General features: G+C 52.9%; 1 protein-coding gene across 4 annotated transcripts; it reads left to right on the top strand.

Moving 5' to 3' along the window:
- Positions 1 to 5: 5 nt before the first annotated feature.
- TINCR (TINCR ubiquitin domain containing) lies at positions 6 to 22,411 on the top strand. Of its 4 annotated transcripts, XR_010116548.1 has the most exons (4): positions 6 to 140; positions 10,830 to 10,959; positions 17,451 to 17,580; positions 18,268 to 18,400. XR_010116548.1 is itself a non-coding variant. In XM_063620868.1 (3 exons), the coding sequence occupies exons 1-2, from the start codon at positions 11,464 to 11,466 to the stop codon at positions 17,452 to 17,454; spliced, it is 264 nt and encodes an 87-aa protein (XP_063476938.1). In that variant the 5' UTR covers positions 11,397 to 11,463; the 3' UTR covers positions 17,455 to 17,580; positions 22,362 to 22,411. The 4 variants fall into 4 exon arrangements, 2 of the variants coding, with proteins under 2 accessions (XP_063476938.1, XP_055107320.1); XR_008652238.2 differs by lacking the exon at positions 10,830 to 10,959; XM_063620868.1 differs by lacking the exons at positions 6 to 140; positions 10,830 to 10,959; positions 18,268 to 18,400 and adding exons at positions 11,397 to 11,723; positions 22,362 to 22,411.
- Positions 22,412 to 22,818: the final 407 nt, after the last annotated feature.

The following is a 22,818-nucleotide window of genomic DNA, read 5'->3' as shown; positions in this document are numbered from 1 at the left end:
CCCCATCTCTCTGCCCGCCCTGCGTTTCTGCCACGGGCCCAACACCACCTTAGTGGGAGGCCCTGGAGGCGCAGGTGGAGGCTGGAATGGGGGCTTCCTCAAGGGTCGAGGGTCCCCAGAGCCTCCCAACCCGGCCCCCGGTAAGCGAAGGCCCTGTTTGTGTGTGTGTCTGTGCTTCTCTTACAGTGAGTTTGTATTGGTGTCAGGAGTGGACGTGCCTGCTTCTGTCTTGGGGTGTGGATCTGGTGAATCTCCGTGTGTGAGGCTTAAGGCCGTGTGTCTCTCTGTGTGCATCTGTGTTTGTCATGGGGCGTGTGTCCCTGTGTGTATCTGTGTTTGCTCTGGGGGACATGTGTCTCTGCACATGTGACTGCGTGTCTCATTTTTCTCTTGCTACATATCATGGCTGTATTTGCCTTGGGTGTGTCTGTGTCTCTGTGTGACGGACTTCTCCTCATGGTGTGTACATTTTGGTGTATCCAGGCTGGCGAGTGACTTGATGTGTGCCTCATGTCTCCACGCCCCTTGGAAAGCTGCCTCTCCCGCCCCTGCTCACCTTTCCTAGTGGCTCTGTATAGAGTCACCAAAGAATTCAAGAACTGAAACATTTATGAATTGCTTCCTGGGGCCCCCTGGAGAGACAGGAGCGACTGTTCATGGAGCTGTGTGTCTGTGGGTCTGACCAAACGAGATTTAGATACTGCTCAAACTAAGCACCTACTATGTGGCCAGGCCTTGGCTCAGGTACTGACTTCATGCTATGCATTCAGTTTCCTTATCTGTAAAATGGGCCTGATATTCGCCCGGGCGCAGTGGCTCACGCCTGTAATCCCAGCACTTTGGGAGGCCGAGGCGGGCGGATCACGAGGTCAGGAGATCGAGACCATCCTGGCTAACGTGGTAAAACCCTGTCTCTACTAAAAATACAAAAAAATTAGTGGGGTGTGGTGGCGGGCGCCTGTAGTCCCAGCTACTTGGGAGGCTGAGGCAGGAGAATGGCCTGAACCCGGGAGGTGGAGCTTGCAGTGAGCCGAGATCGAGCCACTGCACTCCAGCCTGGGCGACAGAGCGAGACTCCGTCTCAAAAAACAAAACAAAACAAAATAAATTATTTTTAAAAAATGGGCCTGATATTAGCACCTAAGAGTTGAGGTTTGTAAAACCTTGAACACTGCCTGGCGCATGCTAAAGACTCAGTGTGATAAATTATCTCAGGCTAGGTGTGGTGGCTCATGCCTGGAATCCCAGCACTTTGAGAGGCCAAGGTGGGCAGATTTGTTTTGAGCCCAGGAGTTCCAGACCAGTCTGGGCAACATGGCAAAACCCTGTTTCTACAAAATAAAAAAAAATAATAATAATAATAATAATACAATAATTAGCCACGTGGGATGGTGTGCACCTATAGTCCCAGCTACTTGGGAGGCTGAGGTGGGAGGATCACTTGAGCCCAGGAGGCGGAGGTTGCAGTGAGCTGAGATCATGCCGCTCCACTCCAGCCTGGGTGACACAGAGCCAGACCTTCCCTCAAAGAAAAAAAAAAAGGAAAGAAGAATCACCTTATTTAATTCCAATAACTACAAGCACATCTGTTGACCTATGGGTCAGTGGGGAGCCCCTGAGAATTCTTCACTCACTGCTAAGAACTTGAGGGTTGTCAAAAAGGCCTAAATAGATTGGATGCTCGGACGTCTGTCTGCATGAAAACTTTCCTTTTAGCTTAGCTCAGTCAGAAAACTGAGTAGACGGAATCATGCTGGGTATAAAAATCAGGGGCATGAGTTGTTTCAGACACTGGGAACTCAGCGGTGAACAGAGCAGACCAAATAGCCGTTGGGGAGTTTCTGTTCTGATGGGGAAAAGATAATAAATGAGGTTGTCACTCAACAAATGTGAGTCATTATGGTTATTTTCCATCAAAGACTTTCAATATACTTTGCCATTTCGCCTTCCAGAAAGATGGTACTTGGTACTAACTTATCCCAGCAATGTATGCAAGTGCTCACTGCCTTGTACCTTCACAAAAACTATTATTGGATCTTTTTGTCAAACATTAGAGTGGTGAAATTCTTTTTTTTTTTTTTTTTTTTTTTTGAGATGGAGTTCACTCTTGTTGCCCAGGCTGGAGTGCAATGGCACGATCTCGGCTCACTGCAACCTCCGCCTCCCAGGTTCAAGCGCTTCTCCTGCCTCAGCCTCCCGAGTAGCTGGGATTACAGGCATGTGCCACCATGCCCGACTAATTTTGTATTTTTAGTAGAGACAGGGTTTCTCCATATTGGTCAGGCTGGTCTCGAACTCCCGACCTCAGGTGATCCGCCTGCCTCGGCCCCCCAAAGTGCTGGGATTACAGGCGTGAGCCACCACGCCTGGCGGTGAAATTCTTTTTTACGAGTCTTTTATAATTTCCCACCTATGTCTTTTGTGTGTCCAAAGTGTATGCACGTTCTTTGCACATGTTGCTTTATTTTTATTGATTTCTAACAACTCTTTTTATATGAGGAATGCTACTTTGTTTAAACATGTTGATGGCAGATAGCCTTTGTTTCTAATAGAATGAGGCTAGAAAAACACAACTTGCCAAGAGGGACCACCATAAACCTTCATTTGCCCAACAAACATCCTGGAAGTGAATCAATCAATTAATTCCTTCCTTCCTTCCTTCCTTCCTTCCTTCCTTCCTTCCCTCCCTCCCTCCTTCCTTTCCTTCCCTCCCTCCCTCCTTCCTTTCCTTCCTCCCTCCTTCTTTCCTTCCTTTCCTCCCTTCTTCCCTCCCTCCCTCCCTTCCTTCTTTCTTTCCTTTAGATGGAGTTTTGCTCTTGTCTCCCAGGCTAGAGTGCAGTGGCACGATCTTGGCTCACTGCAACCTTCGCCTCCTGGGTTCAAGTGATTCTCCTGCCTTAGCCTCCAGAGTAGCTGGGATTACAGGCACCCGCCACCACAACCGGGATTACAGGTGTGTGCCTATAGTCCCAGCTACTCAGGAGGCTGAGGTGGGAGGATCGTTTGAGCCTGGGAGGCTGAGGCTGCAGTGAGCCATGATCATGCCGCTGTACTCCAGCCTGGGTAACAGAGTAAGATCCTGTCTCATAAAGTAAAATAAGATAAAATAAAATAATAACACAGGCCAGCCGGGCACAGTGGCTCACGCCTGTAATCCCAGCACTTTGGGAGGCCAAGGCGGGCAGATCATGAGGTCAGGAGATCGAGACCATCCTGGCCAACATGGTGAAGCCCCGTCTCTACTAAAAATACAAAAAATTAGCCGGGCGTGGTGGCGGGCGCCTGTAGTCCCAGCTACTCGGGAGGCTGAGGCAGGAGAATGGCGTGAACCCGGGAGGCAGAGCTTGCAGTGAGCCAAGATCGTGCCACTGCACTCCAGCCTGGGCAACAGAGCAAGACTCTGTCTCAAAAAAAACATAAATAAATAAATAATAATAATAACATAGGCCAGAATGTCTGTTCATCAGAGGCTGGGCAGCAGGGAGAAGTGTGGGTGGGGGGGCCTGCATATTCCACCAATCCTGTAGGCAAATAGGGAAGGAGGGTGGGTGCCAGGCCCACTTGCCCCCATCTGTAACATATCCACTGCCCTTAGCATTGCCACATTCTGGAATTATAGATACTTTGCCTCTTGTAATGTAGAAGAGATTTCTTTCTTTCTTTTTTTTTGAGAGAGGGTCTTGCTCTGTTGCCCAGGCTGGAGTGCAGTGGCGCAATCATAGCTCACTGCAGCCTCCAACTGCTGGTCTCAGGTGATCCACTTGCCTCAGTCTCCTGAGTAGCTGGGACTACGGGGGCGCACACCACCACGCCCAGCTAATTTTAAAATTCTGCTCGGGCATGGTGGCTCATACCTGTAATCCCAGCACTTTGGGAGACTGAGGCAGGTGGATCACTTAAGGTCAGGAGTTCGAGACCAGCCTGGCTAACATGGTGAAACCCCATGTCTACTAAAAATACAAAAAATTAGCCTGGTGTGGTGGCGCATGCCTGTAATCTCAGCTACTCAGGAGGCAGGAGAATCGCTTGAACCTGGGAGGTGGAGATTGCAGTGAGCTGAGTTCATGCCACACACTCCAGCCTAAGTGAAAGAGTGAGACTCCGTCTCAAAAAAAAAAAAAAAAAATTGTAGAGTCAGGGCCTTGCTATGTGGCTTAAGCTGGTCTTAAAATCCTGGCCTCAAGTGATCCTCCTGCCTCGGCCTCCCAAAGTGCTGGGATTACAGGCAAGAGCCACCGTGCCTGGCCTCTGGCCCATTTTTAAAAGCCTATTCCTCCTGCTTCCTGCTGAATTTTCTTTTTTTTTTTTTTTTTTTTTTTTTTTTTGAGACGGAGTCTTTCTCTGTCCCCCAGGCTGGAGTGCAGTGGCACGATCTCGGCTCACCACAACCTCCACCTCCTGGGTTCACGCCATTCTCCTGCCTCAGCCTCCCGAGTAGCTGGGACCACAGGCGCCCGCCAACACGCCCGGCTAATTTTTTGTATTTTTTAGTAGAGACGGAGTTTCACTGTGTTAGCCAGGATGGTCTCGATCTCCTGACCTCGTGATCCACCCGCCTCGGCCTCCCAAAGTGCTGGGATTACAGGCTTGAGCCACCGCGCCCGGCCCAACCTGCTGAATTTTCTTAAAACTGACTACTGCATTTTTTTTCCTCTAAGACAGCCAGAGGGGATGTATGGTGATTACCGCTCAGAGCCCCCACCCACCCACTAGAGAGCTCTGAGATTCTACCATGTTCAGGAGGACTGAACACCAGCTGTTCTAAGATACTAACAGTCTACATGTTCAGTGATCCCACAATTCTGAACCTCCCAGACTCCAGAGCTCAGCCATTCTCTGAGCTTGTCACTGTCTGCCTGGGTCTTCCGTAATTGCCCACAACAGATAATACAGTGTCTCGAGGCAAAAACCATGATCCCTCTAATCCACAGACCCAGGCAGAGGGGCCGGTCGCCCGCAGCCACCGGGCTTTTCCTAACAGCTTAATGAGAAAGTCAGAATTAACTGGAAGTGGCACCTAGCACTCCCAGGGCTCAGCGTGGCCTCCCTGTGTTAAAGCCGAGTGTCCCCGGGCCTCCCTTTGACCTTCTTGGACACCAGCAATTATAATGGGCGAGGCCTGGAATTCAGCCTGAATAGGGAGGTGGCTGGGGCCATGGTGACCTAGTTCTTCAGGTTAAGCCAGCCCGCCCACCTTTCCCTGAGAATGACCAGCCCAGCCTGGGTTCTCATTCTGCCACTACTCCTCTCCGGGCCTCAGTTTCTCTCCTTTGTTCAAGAAGGTCAGGGATCATGCCAGCCTCCTACTTTGCTGTGTTACATGGAAATTTCTTGGCAAATGTATTACGTTATCATCTCTCTTTGTGCACACGGATACCTTCCCGGAAAGGACACTGCTGGCTTATACCTTTTTCAAACAGCTATTGTCAGAGAGCTTACACCGTTTCATACTCTGAACCCCAACAGCATGAGGCTGCTCTTTTCCCAAAACCCTGAAAACACGGCGAATGCTCAGACTTTTTCATCTTTACCAGCCAGACAGATGAAAAGAAGAAAAAGATATTTCATGGTAGTTTTATTTTATATTTAGGTTACCATGAGCGAGAATGAACTCCCTTGACTATGCCCAGAAGACGTTTGTATTTCCTTTTCAGAAAACTGTTCATGTGCGGTGGCTTATGCTTGTAATCCCAGCACTTTGGGATGCTGAGGCGGGAGGACTGCTTGGATCCCAGGAGTTCGAGACCAGCCTGGGCAACATGGCGAAACCCCGTCTCTACTAAAAATACAAAAAATTAGCCGGGAGGGGTGGTACACAGTTGCACTGAGCCAAGATTGCACCACTGCATTCCAGTGTGGGAAACAGCAAGACTCTAGCTCAAAAACGAAACAAAACAACAGCAACAAAAATCCATTCATGTCTTTCACCCTTTTTTTGACTGGCTTGTTAATCCATATTGATTTCTAGATGCTTTTTACATATTAAGGATATCAGTCTCTTGTCTATCATGTTTTGGAAGATTTTCCCCCTTGATGTTTCCTCTTGATCTTCTAGTATTTTTTATTTGTTTGTTTTGTTTTTCTTTTTTCTTTTTTTTTTTTTTTTTTTGAGACGGAGTCTCGCTCTTTCACCCAGGCTGGAGTGCAGTGGCGCAATCTCGGCTCATGGCAGGCTCCGCCCCCCAGGGTTCACGCCATTCTCCTGCCTCAGCCTCCCTTGTAGCTGGGACTACAGGCGCCTGCCACCTCGCCCGGCTAATTTTTTTTTTGTATTTTTAGTAGAGACGGGGTTTCTCCGTGTTAGCCAGGATGGTCTCAATCTCCTGACCTCGTGATCCGCCCGCCTCGGCCTCCCAAAGTGCTGGGATTACAGGCGTGAGCCACCGCGCCTGGCTCTTTTTTTTTTTTTTTTTGAGACGGAGTTTCACTCTTGTTGCCCAGGCTGGAGTGCAATGGCGTGATGTTGGCTCACCACAACTTATGCCTCCTGGGTTCAAATGATTCTCCTGCCTCAGCCTCCCAAGTAGCTGGGATTGCAGGCATGCACCACCACACCCAGCTAATTTTGAATTTCTAGTAGAGACAGGGTTTCTCCATGTTGGTCTCAAACTCCCTACCTCAGGGGATCTGCCTGCCTCGCCCTCCCAAAGTGCTGGGATTATAGGCGTGAGCCACCGTGCCCGGCCTGTTTTGTTTTTCTTAAGACAGTCTCTCACTCTGTTGCCCAGGCTGGAGTACAGTAGTGCAATCTTGGCTCACTGCAACATCCACCTCCTGGGTTGAAGCCATTCGCCTGCCTCAGACTCCCAAGTAGCTGGAATTACAGGCACCCACCACCACACCTGGCTAATTTTTGTATTTTTAATAGAGACAGGGTTTCACCATGTTGGCCAGGCTGGTCTTGATCTCCTGACCTCAGGTGATCCACCCACCTTGGCCTCCCAAAGTGCTGAGATTACAGGAGTGAGCCACTGTGCCCAGTCTCTCACCCCTTTTTCAATTGGCTTGTTAATCCTTATTGATTTCCAGATGCTCTTTACGTATTAAGAAAATCAGTCTTTTTTTTTTTTTTTTTTTTTTTTTTTTTTTTTTTTTTTTTGAGACGGAGTCTTGCTCTGTCGCCCAGGCTGGAGTGCAGTGGCGCAATCTCGGCTCACTGCAAGCTCCGCCTCCCGGGTTCACGCCATTCTCCTGCCTCAGCCTCTCCGAGTAGCTGGGACTACAGGCGCCCGCCACCACGCCCGGCTAATTTTTTGTATTTTTTAGTAGAGACGGGGTTTCACCGTGGTCTCGATCTCCTGACCTCGTGATCCGCCCGCCTCGGCCTCCCAAAGTGCTGGGATTACAAGCGTGAGCCACCGCGCCCGGCGAAAATCAGTCTTTTGTCTGTCATGTTTTGGAAAACTTTCTTCCTTGATGTTGCCTGTTGATCTAGTATTTTTTAATGTGCATATGTGTGTAGGAATTTTATATTTGTAGTCAGTTATTAATCTTTTAATTAAAGGTTTCTGGGTTTATTTTATTTTTTATTTTTTATTTTTTTTGAGACGGAGTCTCGCTCTGTCACCCAGGCTGGAGTGCAGTGGTGCAATCTCGGCTCACTGCAAGCTCCGCCTCCCGGGTTCATGCCATTCTCCTGCCTCAGCCGCCCGCGTAGCTGGGACTACAGGCGCCCGCCACCACGCCCGGCTAATTTTTTGTATTTTTTAGTAGAGACGGGGTTTCACTGTGTTAGCCAGGATGGCCTCGATCTCCTGACCTCGTGATCTGCCCACCTCGGCCTCCCAAAGTGCTAGGATTACAAGCATGAGCCACCGCGCCCGGCCAGTTTCTGGGTTTAATATGCTTTAACATAGTAAGATTATTTTTATTTTTATATTTTTTTGAGACAGAGTCTCACTCTGTCACACAGGCTGGAGTGCAATGGCGTGGTCTTGGCTCACTGCAAGCTCCACCTCCCGAGTTCAAGTGATTCTCCCGCCTCAGCCTCCTGAGTAGCTGGGATTACAGGCATGCACCACCACACCTGGCTAATTTTTGTATTTTTAGTAGAGACAGGGTTTCACCATATTGGCCAGGCTGGTCTCGAACTCCTGACCCCTTGATTCTCCCTCTTCGGCCTCCCAAAGTGCTAGGATTACAGGCGTGAGCCACCGCGCCCAGCCCAGATTATTTTTATTTTTAACTCCTATGTTTTCTCCTAATAGTTGTATAGTTTCTTTCGCTGAGGGCAAGGGTTGAAGGGGCCATCTGGAATTTAATTTGGTTTGAGTTATCTTTAAAATGTCCATCTGAAGAAAAAAAAAAAAAAGGCTGGACGTGGTGGCACACGCCTGTAATCCCTGCAATTTGGGAGGCCAAGGCAGGCGGATCACTTGAGGTCAGGAGTTCGAGACCAGCCTGGCCAACATGGTGAAACCCTGTCTCTACTAAAAATACAAAAATTAGCCTGGTGTGGTGGCGCACACCTGTAATTCCAACTACTCAGGAGGCCGAGGCAGGAGAATCGCTTGAACCTGGGAGGCGGAGGCTGCAGTGAGCCGAGTTATTGCCACTGCACTCCAGCCTGAGTGACAGAGTGAGACTCCATCTCAATAATAATAATAATAATAATAATAATAATAATAATAATAATAACTAGAAACCTCCATCTGAACTCTCATGGTTGTATAAGAGTGATGTTTGTGGGCTGGGCGTAGTGGCTGCCACCTGTAATCCCAGCACTTTGGGAGGCTGAGGCGGGCGGATCACCTGAGGTCAGGAGTTCGAGAACAGCCTGACCGACATGGAGAAACCCTGTCTCTACTAAAAATACAAAAAATTAGCCAGGCTTGGTGTCACATGCCTGTAATCCCAGCTACTTGGGAAGGCTGAGGCAGGAGAATCGTTGAACCTGGGAGGCGGAGGTTGGGGTGAGCTGAGATCGCACCATTGTACTCCACCCTGGGCAACAAGAGCGAAACTCTGTCTCAAAAAAAAAACAGGCCGGGCGCGGTGGCTCACGCCTGTAATCCCAGCACTTTGGGAGGCTGAGGCGGGCGGATCACGAGGTCAGGAGATCGAGACCATCCTGGCTAACACGGTGAAACCCTGTCTCTATTAAAAATACAAAAAATTAGCCGGGCGAGGTGGCGGGCGCCTGTAGTCTCAGCTACGCGGGAGGCTGAGGCAGGAGAATAGCGTGAACCCCGGGGGGCGGAGCCTGCAGTGAGCCGAGATCGCGCCACTGCCCTCCAGCCTGGGTGAAAGAGCGAGACTCCTTCTCAAAAAAAAAAAAGTGATGTCTGTGTAATGAATGGATTACAACAAAACTGCTAATGCTAGGTGGCCTGGGTTTGAATCCCAGGTCTGCCACTTTTCTCTCTGTTTCCTCTGGGAAATCCCTTATCTTCTCTATGCCTCAGTTTTTTTTTTTTTTTTTTTTTTTTTTTTTTGAGACAGAGTCTCGCTCTGTGGCCCAGGCTGGAGTGCAATGGCGCAATCTCGGCTCACTGCAAGCTCCGCCTCCCGGGTTCAAGCAATTCTCCTGCCTCAGCCTCTCCGAGTAGTGGGACTACAGGCGCCCACCACCATGCCCGGCTAATTTTTTTTTGTATTTTTAGTAGAGACGGGGTTTCACCGTGGTCTCGATCTCCTGACCTCGTGATCCGCCCGCCTTGGCCTCCCAAAGTGCTGGGATTACAAGCGTGAGCCACCGCGCCCGGCCTTATGCCTCAGTTTTCTCACTTGTAAAATAGGAAGTTATAGTGTCATGAGAAAAATAAGAGATGCTTCCCCCACCCCAATAAAGTACCTAGAAGACTGTCTGTCACTTAGCAGGTGCTCTTTTCTTTTCCTTTCTTTTCTTTTCTTTTTTTTTTTTGAGACGGAGTTTCCCTCTTGTTGCCCAGGCTGGAGTGCAATGGCTGATCTCGGCTCACCACAACCTCCGCCTCCCGGGTTCAAGCGATTCTCCTACCTCAGCCTCCTGAGTAGTTGGGATTACAGGCACCCACCACCACGCCTGGCTAATTTTTTTGTATTTTTTGTAGAGACGGGGTTTCTCTGTGTTGGTCAGGCAGATCTCGAACTCCCAACCTCAGGTGATCCGCCCACCTCGGCCTACCAAAGTGTTGGGATTACAGGCATTAGCCCCTGCACCCGGCCTTTCTCTTTTTTTTCTTTTCTCTTCTCTTCTCTTCTCTTCCTCTGTCTCCCTCTTTCTTTCTTTTTTTCTTTTTCTTTTTTTTTTTTTGAGACGGACTCTCGCTCTGTCGCCCAGACTGCAGTGGTGCAATCTCGGCTCACTGCAAGCTCTGCCTCTCGGGTTCACGCCATTCTCCTGCCTCAGCCTCCTGAGTAGCTGGGACTATAGGCGCCTGCCACCACGCCCGGCTAATTTTTTGTATTTTTAGTAGAGACGGGGTTTCACCGTGTTAGCCAGGATGGTCTGGATCTCCTGAACTCGTGATCCGCCCGCCTCGGCCTCCCAAAGAGCTGGGATTACAGGCGTGAGCCACCGCACCCGGCCTTTTTTTTTTTTTTTTTTTTTTTGAGACAAGTCTCACTCTGTGGAGTGCAGTGGCACAATCTCGGCTCACTGCAACCTCTGCCTGCCGGGTTCAAGCGATTCTTCTGCTTCAGCCTCCTGAGTAGCTGGGAGTACAGGCACGTGCTACCACGCCTGGCTAATTTTTGTACTTAGAGACGGGGTTTCACCATGTTGGCCAGGTTGGTCTCGAACTCCTGACCTCAGGTGATCCGCCTGCCTCAGTCTCCCAAAGTGCTGGGATTCCAGGCATGAGCCACCGCACCTGGCCTAAAAGTAATTTTTTTTTTTTTTAATGTAGGCTGAGCGTGGTGGCTGAGGGTTATAATCCCACCGCTTTGGGAGGCCGAGGTGGAGAATCACTTGACGTCAGGAGTTCAAAACCAGCCTGGGCAACACAGCCAGGCCCCGTCTCTACAAAAACTACAAAAGTGAGCTGGGCTTGGTGGCAGCGCCTGTAGTCCCAGCTACTCGAGAGGCTGAGGCGGGAGGATCGCTTGAGCCCGGGAGGTCAAGGCTGCAAGGAACCGTGATTGCGCCACTGCGCTCTAGCTTGGGCAACCGAGTGACATTCTGTCCTTAAAAAGATCAAATAAAGTGGCCTCCCAGCCTCCCTCCCTGGCGCCTCCACCATGTAACCCCCTGGACATGCGCGTCTCCTTGGCTGGGATGACCTCGCTGATGGCTCTGTCGTGCGTGGCCACCCCGCCTCTAGACCCCTGGGCGCACTCTGGAGCCAGCAGTGGGGAGCGGACGCCTGAGGGGACCGTGGCACCCGCCCCGCCCCGCCGGGCCGGGCCTGCCCACTGCGTGCCGGGCGTGTCCGGGCGGGCGGAGCGCGGGCGCGGCGGGGGCGGGCGGCCAGGCTAGTCGGGCGGGTGCGCGGGGCGCTCGGGGCCCGGGGCCAGAGCTGGAGCCGGAGCCGCGCGGGCGCCATGGAGGGGCTGCGGCGGGGGCTGTCGCGCTGGAAGCGCTACCACATCAAGGTGCACCTGGCGGACGAGGCGCTGCTTCTACCGCTGACCGTGCGGCCGCGGGACACGCTCAGCGACCTGCGCGCCCAGCTGGTGGGCCAGGGCGTGAGCTCCTGGAAGCGCGCCTTTTACTACAACGCGCGGCGGCTGGACGACCACCAGACGGTGCGCGACGCGCGCCTGCAGGACGGCTCGGTGCTGCTGCTCGTCAGCGACCCCAGGTGGCCGCGGGGCTCGGGGTGCGGTGGGGCGGGGGCGGCGGCCGGGGCCCCCCGGAGAGCGGCGGGGGAGGCGGGCGCCCAAGGCGGCCTCCCGGGCCGGCACTGCTTTCCCACGTCGTGCTGCCCGCCCGGCCTCTCTCCTGACCCGGCCTTGCCGGTGTCGGGTCTTGCTTTCGGGCTCTCTGTCTGTGTCTGTTTCTCTGCCTGTTTCTGTCTCTGCTGTTTTTCTCCCTCTCTCTCTTTTGTCTCTGTCACTCTCGTCTTTGTCACTCTCTTGTCTCTGTCTCTCATCTCTGTCTCTCTTCTCTCTTTTGTCTCTGTCTCTCATCTCTCTCTTCTGTCTCTTGTCTCTGACTCTTATCTCTGTGCCTCTCCTTGTCTCTTTCATCTCTCTCTTTTGTCTCTGTCTCTTTTATCTCTGTCTCTTTCATCTTTGTCTCTCTCATCTCTTTTGTGGCTCTCTCATCTCCATCTCTTATCTCTGTCTCCCTCTTTTGTTTCTGTCTCTTGTCTCTGTCTCTTTTATCTCTGCGTCTCTCATCTTTGTCTCCTCATGTCTCTCTCTTTTGTCTTTGTCTCTGTCTCTCTCCCCATTTTGGTCTCTGTTTTTTTGTTTGTTTGTTTGTTTGTTTTTTGAGACGGAGTCTCGCTCTGTCGCCCAGGCTGGAGTGCAGTGGCGCAATCTCGGCTCACTGCAAGCTCCGCCTCCTGGGTTCACGCCATTCTCCTGCTTCAGCCTCTCTGAGTAGCTGGGACTACAGGCGCCCGCCACCACGCCCGGCTAATTTTTTTTGTATTTTTAGTAGAGACGGGGTTTCACCGTGGTCTCGATCTCCTGACCTCGTGATCCACCCGCCTCGGCCTCCCAAAGTGCTGGGATTACAAGCGTGAGCCACCGCGCCCGGCCTTGGTTTCTGTTTTTTCCTCTCTGTGTGTCTCTCTCCATCTCTGCCTCTGTTTCTTTCTTTCCCTGATGATTTGGTTGCCTGTGACCTGTGATTGTCTCTGTCTCTGTCTCTGTTCTCTCTGTCTCTCTGTGTCTCTGCCCACTTCTCTCTCTGCCGTTTTCCTCTCTGTTTCTCCCTCATCTCTGTCTCCCTCTCTGGTCTCTGTCTCTCTCCCCATTTTGGTCTCTGCTTTTTTCCTCTGTGTGTGTGTCTCTGTCTCTCTTCCCCTTTGTCTCTTTGTGTCTCTGCCCATTTCTGTCTCTGCTGTTTTTCTCCTTGTGTCTCTCTGTGTCTGTCTCTTTTGTCTCTCTGTCCATTTTTGTTTCTATTTTTCCGTGTGTCTGTATGTGTGTGTCTCTCTCCCTGTCTCTCTGTCTCTTTGTCCCTTTGTCTCTGTCTCTGCTGTTTTTCTCTCTGTGTCTCTCTGTGTCCCTGTCCATTTCTGTCTGTGTGTGTGCGCGCATCTCTCTCTGTGTCTCTGTGAGTCTCTGTCTGTCTCTGTGTCTCTGCCCATTTTGGTCTCTGCCTTCTTTCCTCTGTGTGTCTCTCCGTTTCTGTCTCTCTCTGTCTCTCTCCATTTCTGTCTCTGCTGTTTTTCTCTCTGTGTCTCTTTTGTCTCTCTGTTTCTCTGCGTGTCTCTGTCCATTTCTTTCTCTTCCCGCTGTGTATGTCTCTCTTTGTGTCTCTGTCTCTGTTATTTTGGTCTCTGCTCTTTTTCTCGCTGTGTGTCTCAACGTGTGTGTCTGTCTCTGTCTCTCTTTATCTCTCTGGTGTCTCTGTGCATTTTTCTCTGCTGTTTTTCTCTCTGTCTCTGAAGCTCTGTCTCTCTCCTCCTTCTCTGGTCTCTCCCTACTCCCTTATCTTTCCCACAGTCCCACTCTAATGTCCGTTACCCACACTCACACTCGGATATCTGGGTCCCCAAAGAGGTCCCCTGGCCAAGATGACCCTCAAGTGGGGCATCTTCTGGCCCAGGGAGGGGTCTGCAGAGAAGGGCGCTGGGGCCACGGGAACAGCTCACTGCCGGGCTGGGGCAGCTCTGGGAAATGGGTCAAGGGTGGCCGTGAGGTGGTGAAGATGGCGGGGCCTCATCTCAGAGCCTGGGACCACCACCTTGGAAGCGTTGAACAGGAGAGGGACAGGGGCCATATGAATTACCCTGGATTTTACGGGGGTCACATTCACCAGCCCTCTAGAGGCTTGAGTCACCAAGCCTGGGTTGATGTTTTGAGGGCAGGAGCCTCAGATGCCACCCTGTTGCAGGAGCCTGGGGCTGCAGTGGGGGCGGGAGAGGCCCCCTCCCCAGGCCCTCTTGAGGGAAGATCTTAGGGGGGACGGGGAGACTGAGAGGATGATGAGGGATGGAGGTTCAGAGCTTGGGGCTAGGAGAGGGTGTTCTCGGCAGTGTATCTTCTATGAGGTCTGGGGGCTGGACGACCCTCAGACGTCCAGACTGTAATTATGCAGTACACAGTCAGCATTTATTGTGTGCCTATTGTGTGCCAGACTCCATGCTGGACACTGAAATTCAGCAGTGACCCAGAGAGACCGGATCTTGCCTTCACAGAGCCTAGAGCCAAATAATAGCACCGGAGAGTGTCAGCTCGCAATTGGTGCTGTGGGGGACGCAGGGAAGGTGGAGGGGGTCAGTGACTGGGGGACGCCTCTCCGGAAAGGTGACATGTCAGGCTATGATGTGGAGGTGGTGGTTAAACAGAGAGTCAGGGAAAGGTGTTCCAGGCAGTAGGAACAGCCTGTGCAAAGGCCCTGAGGCAGGACTGCACCTGGCATGTTGGAGGAACAGCGAGGAGGCCCGTGTGGCTGGAGCAAGGAGGAGAGAGGGAGGAAGGGAGGGCGGGGAGGAGCCAGGGCAGTTCATGCAGGGCCTTGCAGACTGCAGGGAGGACTTGGGCCTTGACTCCGAGGGAGGTGGGAGCCACAGAGGGCTGTGGGCAGAGGAGGGACAGGACCTGACTCAATGCTCAACCCCTGGCTGCAGCAGGGAGAACGGACTGTGATGGGGGGAGGGCTGGAGACAGGAGACCAGGGTGAGGTCCCAGTGAGCCATGCTGGAGGCAGAGAACAGAAGCCTTCAGAGGAGACAGTTTTGGTTGGGCGCAATGGTTCACACCTGTAATCCAAGCACTTTGGGAGGCCAAGGTGGGTGGATCACCTGAGGTCAAGAGTTCGAGACCAGCCTGGCCAACATGGTGAAACCCTGTCTCTACTAAAAATACAAAAATTAGCCAAGCATAGTGGTATGCGCCTGTAATCCTAGCTACTTGGGAGGCTGAGGCAGGAGAATTGCTTGAACCTGGAGGCGGAGGTTGCAGTGAGCTGAGATTGCACCACTGCACTCCAGCCTGGACAACAGAGTGAGACCCCATCTCAAAACAACAAAAAAAGAGAGTTTCAACCTCCTCTGGGCTCCCACCCTGTCCTAATGCCCTGCCCTTTGCCCCATCCCTGACCACACACACAGCTGGGGTTGATGGCGGAGTCCAGCTTTGTCTTCCCCAACAAACAGGGGTCCATATCTGCCTTTGCTGTTCACTGGCTGTGTGTCCCAAGGCAGCTAACCCACCCTCTCTGGGCATCGAATGGGTTCTGAGCTCCCCAGAACACTCCCAGACCTCTAGAGGCAGAGCAGGGGCTACTAGCCGATGGTGCAGCAGCAGCTGGGGAGGCCTCAGCTTCCCCATCTGAGAAATGAGAAAAACACTTGGGACCTGTCAGCGCAGATGGTACCCTAGGGGGAGGGAAGCTGCGTGGGCTGCTCGGGACAAACCTGCCAGGCCCTCTCTCACTTCCGGGTAGATAGGGCCCCCTCTTCTCCCTCCCCCAGCCTCTCTTGCCACCTCCTGTTTCTACACTCTGTGAAATGCAGTAGTGACAACATTTTCTGCCTCGAGGCAGCAGCATTGCAGGGAGACAGGTCGTCACGGGGGCCAGCAGGCACTCAGTCATGGTCATGCTTTGAGAGCCTTTGAGATGCTAGGGGCTTTTCATGTGGCCTTACCGCTGTCCCCTGGCGAGGATGCTTTTATTTATTTATTTATTTATTTATTATTTTTGAGACGGGAGTCTTGCTCTGTCGCCCAGGCTGGAGTGCAGTGTTGCAGTCTCAGCTCACTGCAACCTCTGCCTCCTGGGTTCAAGCGATTCTCCTGCCTCAGCCTCCCGAGTAGCTGGGATTACAGGTCCCTGTCACCACGCCTGGCTAATTATTTTTTATTTTTTATTTTTAGTAGAGACGGGGTTTCACTGTGTTAGCCAGGATGCTCTCAATCTCCTGACCTCCTCATCTCTCGTGATCCGCCCGCCCTCCTCGGCCTCCCAAAGTGCTGGGATTACAGGCGTGAGCCACCATGCCCGGCCGGGTGCCATTATCATTGGCGGTTTACAGGTGGAGAAACTGAGGCAGAGTAAGATTAAGCTGGGAAGGGGCAGAGCCAGGGTTTAAACCCAGCTTTAAAGCCACGCCCTTCATCACTTAACCTTCTCCCTGCTCCATTAGTGGGAACAGTTGTTATTATTCTGATTTCATTGGCATCAGTCTATTCCTCTCTTCCTCCCAAGCCCCTCTATCTGTCCTTCAGCTGGTTCCATCAGCTCCGCCTTCAAAGTCTAACCATAATCCTTCCACTTCTCAACCCCGGCCCAGCCCAGTCACCCCCACCTAGGTCCGCAGTCCCTGCTCTTGTCCCCTACAAGTCTGTCCTACCCGTAGCAGGTTCCAGAGGGTGCCTGTGAGCCCCTGAGTCGGGGCCTGTCCCTCCTCTGCCGGCAGCCCTCCATGGCTCCCACCTCCCTCAGGGTCAAAGCCCAAGTCCTTCCTGAGGCTTGCAAGACCCCGGATGACCTGCTGTCTTCCCTCCCTGCTTGCTCCTGCTCCCTCTCCTCCCCTTGCTCACTCTGCTGCAGCCACACAGGCCTCCTCGCTGCCTCAGAGCCTCTGGACAGGCTGTTCCTTCAGCCTGGAATGCTGTTCCCTCAGGTCCCCAACTCCCTCTCTTCCTGCAGCCCTCCCTGACCATCCTGTTTAAAATTGCATTCCAGCGAGGCGCAGCGGCTCACACCCGCAATCCCAGCACTTTGGGAGGCTGAGGCAAGCAGATCACTTGAGTCCAGGAGTTCAAGACCAGCCTGGCCAACATGGTGAAACTCCGTCTCTACTAAAAATACAAAAATTAGCCGGGCATGATGGCGCATGCCTGTAATCCCAGCTACTGGGGAGGCTGAGGCAAGGGAATCGCTTGAATCCGGGAGGCGGAGGTTGCAGTGAGCTGACACCATGCCATTACACTCCAGCCTGGGTGACAGGGTGAAACTCCGTCTCTAAATAAATAAATAATAAAATTTTATTTCACGCCATCCCCTGCTTTCTCTCTCCCCATCACTTGTCAGCAGCCAACTTCTCTACGTTTTACTTATTTTTTTCACCTGTCTCCTGCAGTAGACTGTAAACTCTGTGAGGGTACTGCCGTCCATCTTGTTCACTGCTGGATTCCCAGTTCAGTGCCTGGCACATAGTAGGTGCTCAATAAATATTAGTGAGATGTATTGTCTCTGGAGGCAAGGATTGGGCTGCTCAGAATATTTTTCTGGAGCTCTAGGGGTGCTTGGATGCAGGGGAGGGAATTTCTGGGTCAGAAGTGAGCCCTGGCAGGGGGCAGGAAGAGGCACCAGCCAGACACTGGGCAGAATAGGGAAGCCTCGAACGCCAAGGCAAGGGCTGTGTTTTTCCTGCAACCTGTGTCTTTCTGTCTCCCTCTTTCAGATAGGCTGGGTTGGAGGAGGCAGAGCCATGACCGAGGGGACCTGGGTACTGGCTGAAGGAATAGGCTGGGGCAGAGGGCACTTTTGGAAGGCACTTCTCCCGCCTCCCGGGAGCCTAGATCTCACTCCAGGTAAGTAATTGTAGTAGTTGAGAAAGAGAAAGGACCTTAGAGACTGTGGAGACCATAGATGGGGCAACTGAGGCCCAGAGAGGAGAAGAGACAGATGTTATTGACCATCACCCCCGTCCATACACCTATGCTTCTGGCCCCTAGGGTAGGGACATGGCCTTGGTGTCTCATTTCTTTTTGGACTAACACGTGGACCAGAGCCGGGTTGCTCCTGACTTGCTGGGTGACCTTGGGAAAATTGCCTCTCCTCTCTGGGCTCTGTTACCTGTCTCCTTACAATGAAGAATTGAGCTTTGATTTGGTTTTACCGCACTCTTTGCCTGCAATTCCTGTGACGGCCATCAGGTGGCAGAAAACAGCCAAGTTCCAAGAGAATCGCTTGAACCCAGGAGTCCGAGGTTACAGTGAGCCGAAATCACGCCATTGCACTCCAGCCTGGTGACAGAGCAGGAGTCTGTCTCAAAAATAAGAAAGAAAAAGAAAAGAAAACAGCCAAATTAACCAGGGGCCATCCCTGTTCCTCTTAAAGGACACAAGGGACATCCACAGGAGGGGATGACTGCAGATGTCACTGTCTTTGTCAGGGATGTTAGATAAAGGAAAGGACAAATGGCTGGAGAACTGGTGTTTCACCCTTCCCTGGGCCTGGATTGAAACGGGTTTACCCTTCCCCTCCTGTTGTTCCAGGGTCTGGGCTCCCAGGTGGACCGTGAAACCCTGGCCTGACCAGCTGATGCACACTGCTTCAGACACTCCCGCTGGAGCCCCAGTCCCTGACATGGACCTAGGACATTTTTGCCCCTGCCCAGCCTATCGGGAGGGAGCCTTGAGCCTTTCAGCTCTGCTGTGTGACTTTGAGGTTGTTGCTCCCCTCTTGGGGCCCTGGGTGCCCTGTCTCAGTGGAAAGCACTGTGTCACCTTGGAAAGCTCCCATGGGCAGCCAGAGGGCATCGCAAGAAGAGAAGCACAGAGAGGGCAGGAGAGGCTCTCAGAGGCACTTCCCTCTTGCCCAAGACATTCTCCCAGCCACACCTTTGCCCAAGCCGTGCCCCCTGCCTGGAGCACTTTTCAACCTCTTCTCTGCAGCTCCAATACACCTGGGATTAAAGTCTCCTCCGGGAAGTCTTCTCAGATTCCCTCCTTCCCAGCCAGAGAGCACCTAGCCCTCTTTGGGGCCCCCACAGGCCCTTTGTGCAGTGAACAGCCCTGGCTGGGGGTTGTGCAGCCAGTCCTGTCCGAACTCTCCAATGACTAAGCGGGGAGATGCGGACATCCCAGCTCCTTCTCAGGCCTCCAACTGCACCCCATTTCCACCCCCAAATACCTCCCCAGGAGGCACCCGTGCCCACCCCCTGGTCGGTTTCCCCCTTCCCCTTAAATCCGGATGGCTCGTTGTCTGCATAGGGTCTTGGGGCGGCGGGGGAGGGGGTCTGAAGAACTCTGGCCAAGAGGACGAGGATCTGGGGGTGGGGAACTGGGCCTAGGCGTGGGAGGTCATCGCTGGGCATTGCAGGGAGTGCGTTGTGGGAATTCCGGGTGGAGACCCTCAGGGCAGTGTGCCGGGCCTCCGTTGCACCTCTGACCTGCAGCCGAGTCACCGTTGCGCAGCCCCTGGGGAGGGTCTTTGGGGAGGTGGTGCAGGGGCTACGCGTGTCCTTGAGGGCCATGTTCACTCTCCGGGCACCATGGGCGGAGGCGCCGGAGCCTGGGAGAAATAATGTTTTAATTAAGAGTCCTGTTGGCCGCAGGACTCAGGGCGTGGACAGGTGGATAGTAAATCACCACCACGGGGACAGCCGCGCCCAGACGGTGCGTTTGCTTAGATCGGGGACGGCACTTGGCCCCGGGGGGTCCTGCTTGCCTCCCCTCAGAGCATCTGCCAAACTTCGGGCATCTACCCTCCAACTCCCTCTTGGCCGAGAGGAGGGGGAGACGGAGGGGAAGAGAGAGGAGCCCCACTTCACTCCGGCAGGCAGACCTGCTGGAGCTGCTTTGCAGAATGACTTCGGTCTTGCTGGCCCCTGGGTGTGCCTGGAGGAGGGTCTTCCTGTCCCCCTCCACCTCTCCCCTTGGTGCCTAACCCAGGACTTTGTCCCCAGAGACCCACTGTGTGCCCCCTGGAGCTCCTCCTAGAGCAGAGTCTTCTGCTCTCTGTTCTGCAGAGGGTAAACTGAGGCCCAAGGAGGTTGTCAGGGACACAGAGCAGGGGGAGGCAGCCCAGATCCCTGCTCATGCGTGGTTTGGGCCTCTGCTAACAGCTGGGCCACATGCATGTATCTAGAGCCTGGGTCCCCTCTGCCCTCATTTCCTTGTGCACATTCAGGGACCTGCCTCTGTCAGGGTTTGGCAAGAAAATGGGGCATTTGATAATCTCCCCAGTTCCATTCCTTGGTCCTTACTCCGTGTCAGGACTTGTGCATGTCTTTTTGGAGCCCTGTCTCACTTGATTGACAGCTGGCCAGGCGCGGTGGCTCACGGCTGTAATCCCAGCACTTTGGGAGGACGAGGCAGGCGGATCATGAGGTCAAGAGACTGAGACCATCCTGGCTAACACGTTGAAACCCCATCTCTACTAAAAAAAAATACAAAAAGGCCGGGCGCGGTGGCTCACGCCTGTAATCCCAGCACTTTGGGAGGCCGAGGCGGGCGGATCACGAGGTCAGGAGATCGAGACCATCCTGGCTAACACGGTGAAACCCCGTCTCTACTAAAAAATACAAAAAAAAATTAGCCGGGCGAGGTGGCGGGCGCCTGTAGTCCCAGCTACGCGGGAGGCTGAGGCAGGAGAATGGTGTGGACCCCGGGGGACGGAGCCTGCAGTGAGCCGAGATCGCGCCACTGCACTCCAGCCTGGGTGAAAGAGCGAGACTCCTCAAAAAAAAAAAAAAAAAAAAAAAATACAAAAAAATAGCCGGGCCTGGTGGTTGGCGCCTGTATCCCAGCTTCTTGGGAGCTGAGGCAGGAGAATGGCGTGAACCCAGGAGGCAGAGGTTGCAGTGAGCCGAGATTGTGCCACTGCACTCCAGCCTGGGCGATAGAGTGAGACTCTGTCTCAAAAACAAAACAAAACAAAAAAGATTGACAGCCTTACTGCTCAGGGGCCGGGATAACAGCCCATTTTACAGATGGCTTTCGGCTTGCCCAATGTCACCACCCTCTGGAGTAGTGCCCCAGTAGCCCCTGAACTGAGGTGTCCCCAACCCATGCCGGGAGCTGGTGGAGGAAAGGGGGAAGGGTTTCCCGCTTCTCAACTGGGGGTGGAGGTGGAAGAAAGCATTTTCAGGGCGTTTTGACATTTAACAAACAGTATGCAAATTACATGCAAATTGCATGCAAATCATCACCCATTTCTTAAGCCTCGACAGCGCTGGCATGTTCTGAAATAATAATGTTGGACCTGTCCCTTGGTGATGACCTGGGTGGGGAGGTGCACAGCCTTTTCCTTCCTCCCTCTTCCCTTCCCTTCCCATCTCATCTGTTCTCCCTTCCTTTGTCCCCTTCCTTCCCTCTCCCTCCCTGTCTTCCATTTTTCTCTTCTTCCTTCACATCATTTGTCCAAGGCCTCCCTGGCCTGAGATGAACATAAGCTGCAAAAGTGGCTTTCTGCAGCCCATTTTCCAGGTTGGGAAACTGAGGCATGGGCCTAAGGTCCCACAGCCACACCGAGGAAAGCAGCCCCCACTGAATGTCACCATGCACCAAAGTGCACGGTCCTCATGACACAAGGAGGGGAGATGACAGTGGCTGGAGTTGTCAGAGCTGCTTTGAGGAAGCTCCAGGCCTGACAGGCTTGACAGGGCCAAGGGGAACTATTGTGGAATTTCTTGGCCTTGAATGACAGGCTGCTGATTTTGGATCTGGAGAAAGCTCACACTGACTCTTCCTGCTCCCCCAGTCTGTCTTTCTCCGGCTACTCCATCCATGTATCCCTGAGTTTGGGCCACAGTTCCTCCACTTGGTTTGCATGTCCCACCTTTGTTTTGCAAGCTCCTATTCATCCTTCAAAGCCCTAGCTTCAATACCCGCTTCTTCATGCAGCCATTTCTTATCCTTCAAGAAGAGCCTACTTCCCTCAAGGCCCCTGCTGCTTCCAGTCTCACCTTCTGACTCACTCGGGATCCACTGAACTGGGAGGTCTGTGTCTCCTCCCAGCAGAGTCATCACTACCTTTGGGACCACAGGATCACCCAGCTTGGAACTAGATACAGAAATGCTGTTTTGAGAGTGTACTGAATAAAAGATTGAATGTTTGAAAACAAGATTGAGTTTAAACTTCCTAACTTGGCCTTGGCGCTCTCTTGGGCTTCATTCTACTCCATCTACGGTTTTGGGCTGAGCTCTTCCACCTTCCTCTCACTCCCCTCCAGGCCTTTGCACATGCTGTTACTCCAGGTGACACTGTTACTCCAGTTGACCCCAGGCCAGCCCCCTCCCATCTCTGGGCCGTGAAACTCAGGGAATCCTGCCCGCTCCCCGCCAGGGCCTCTCAGACTCTGGGCTCCACCCTGAGCAAGTCTGGGCTATGAGGAGTTTCGGGTGAGACTTGGCAGCTGCCATCTCGCTAAGGCCCGCGGCGTTCCGGGGAGAGGCCACCTCCCGACTTGGCCGCCCACCTAGTTTGTGCTCCAAGAAGGTCCAAGGGAATTCTCCTAGGGGGCAAGTGAGTCCAGGCACTTGCCAGAGGAGATGTCAGCGGTTTAGCCAGAAACTGCCAGGACCTGGAATTGCCACTTCGTCCTGCCCTGCCTCTATCTCTCTGTTCTCTTTCTGTGCGATTCCAGGCTGGCCTCTGGCATTCTCTTAACTGAGCATTCATTCAATGAGGGATATGAAGACAGACGCTGCTCCGGCTGCCACAGACAGTGGGGCAGGTTGTTCACTGCACAAGAGGACCCAGCTGCAGAGGTGAGAGGGCCCCAGGAAGGGGCCCTTCTTTGTAATTCATCCAACAGCTCCCATACAAGTTAGTGCTGGTTCTGACCTTGCCATCTTTCTCTCTCTCTCCTCTCCCTTCATCTGTCTCTGTGTCTCAGTCTCTTATTTTATTTTTGTTGAGACAGGGTCTTGTTCTGTTGTCCAGGCTGGAGTGCAGTAGCACAATCACAGATCACTGCAGCCTCAACCTCCCCAGCTCCAGCGATCCTCCCGCCTCAGGCTCTTGAGTAGCTGGGATTATAGGCACACGCCACCACACCCAGCTAATTTTTAAATTTTTGTAGATATGGGGTTTCGCCATGT

Source organism: Symphalangus syndactylus, chromosome 17 (assembly GCF_028878055.3).
Source record: "Symphalangus syndactylus isolate Jambi chromosome 17, NHGRI_mSymSyn1-v2.1_pri, whole genome shotgun sequence".
Classification (NCBI taxonomy): domain Eukaryota; kingdom Metazoa; phylum Chordata; class Mammalia; order Primates; family Hylobatidae; genus Symphalangus; species Symphalangus syndactylus.
The sequence above is the reverse complement of the archived record's forward strand: the minus strand, read 5'-3'. Positions and strand labels throughout refer to the sequence as shown.

Excerpts from the sequence above, each read along its gene's own strand:
- TINCR (XM_055251345.2), top strand. The coding sequence starts at position 11,464 with ATGGAGGGGCTGCGGCGGGGGCTGTCGCGCTGGAAGCGCTACCACATC. Across the intron at positions 11,724-16,729 it reads CTGCTCGTCAGCGACCCCAG|CGAGGCGCAGCGGCTCACAC; the intron begins GTGGCCGCGGGG and ends ATTGCATTCCAG.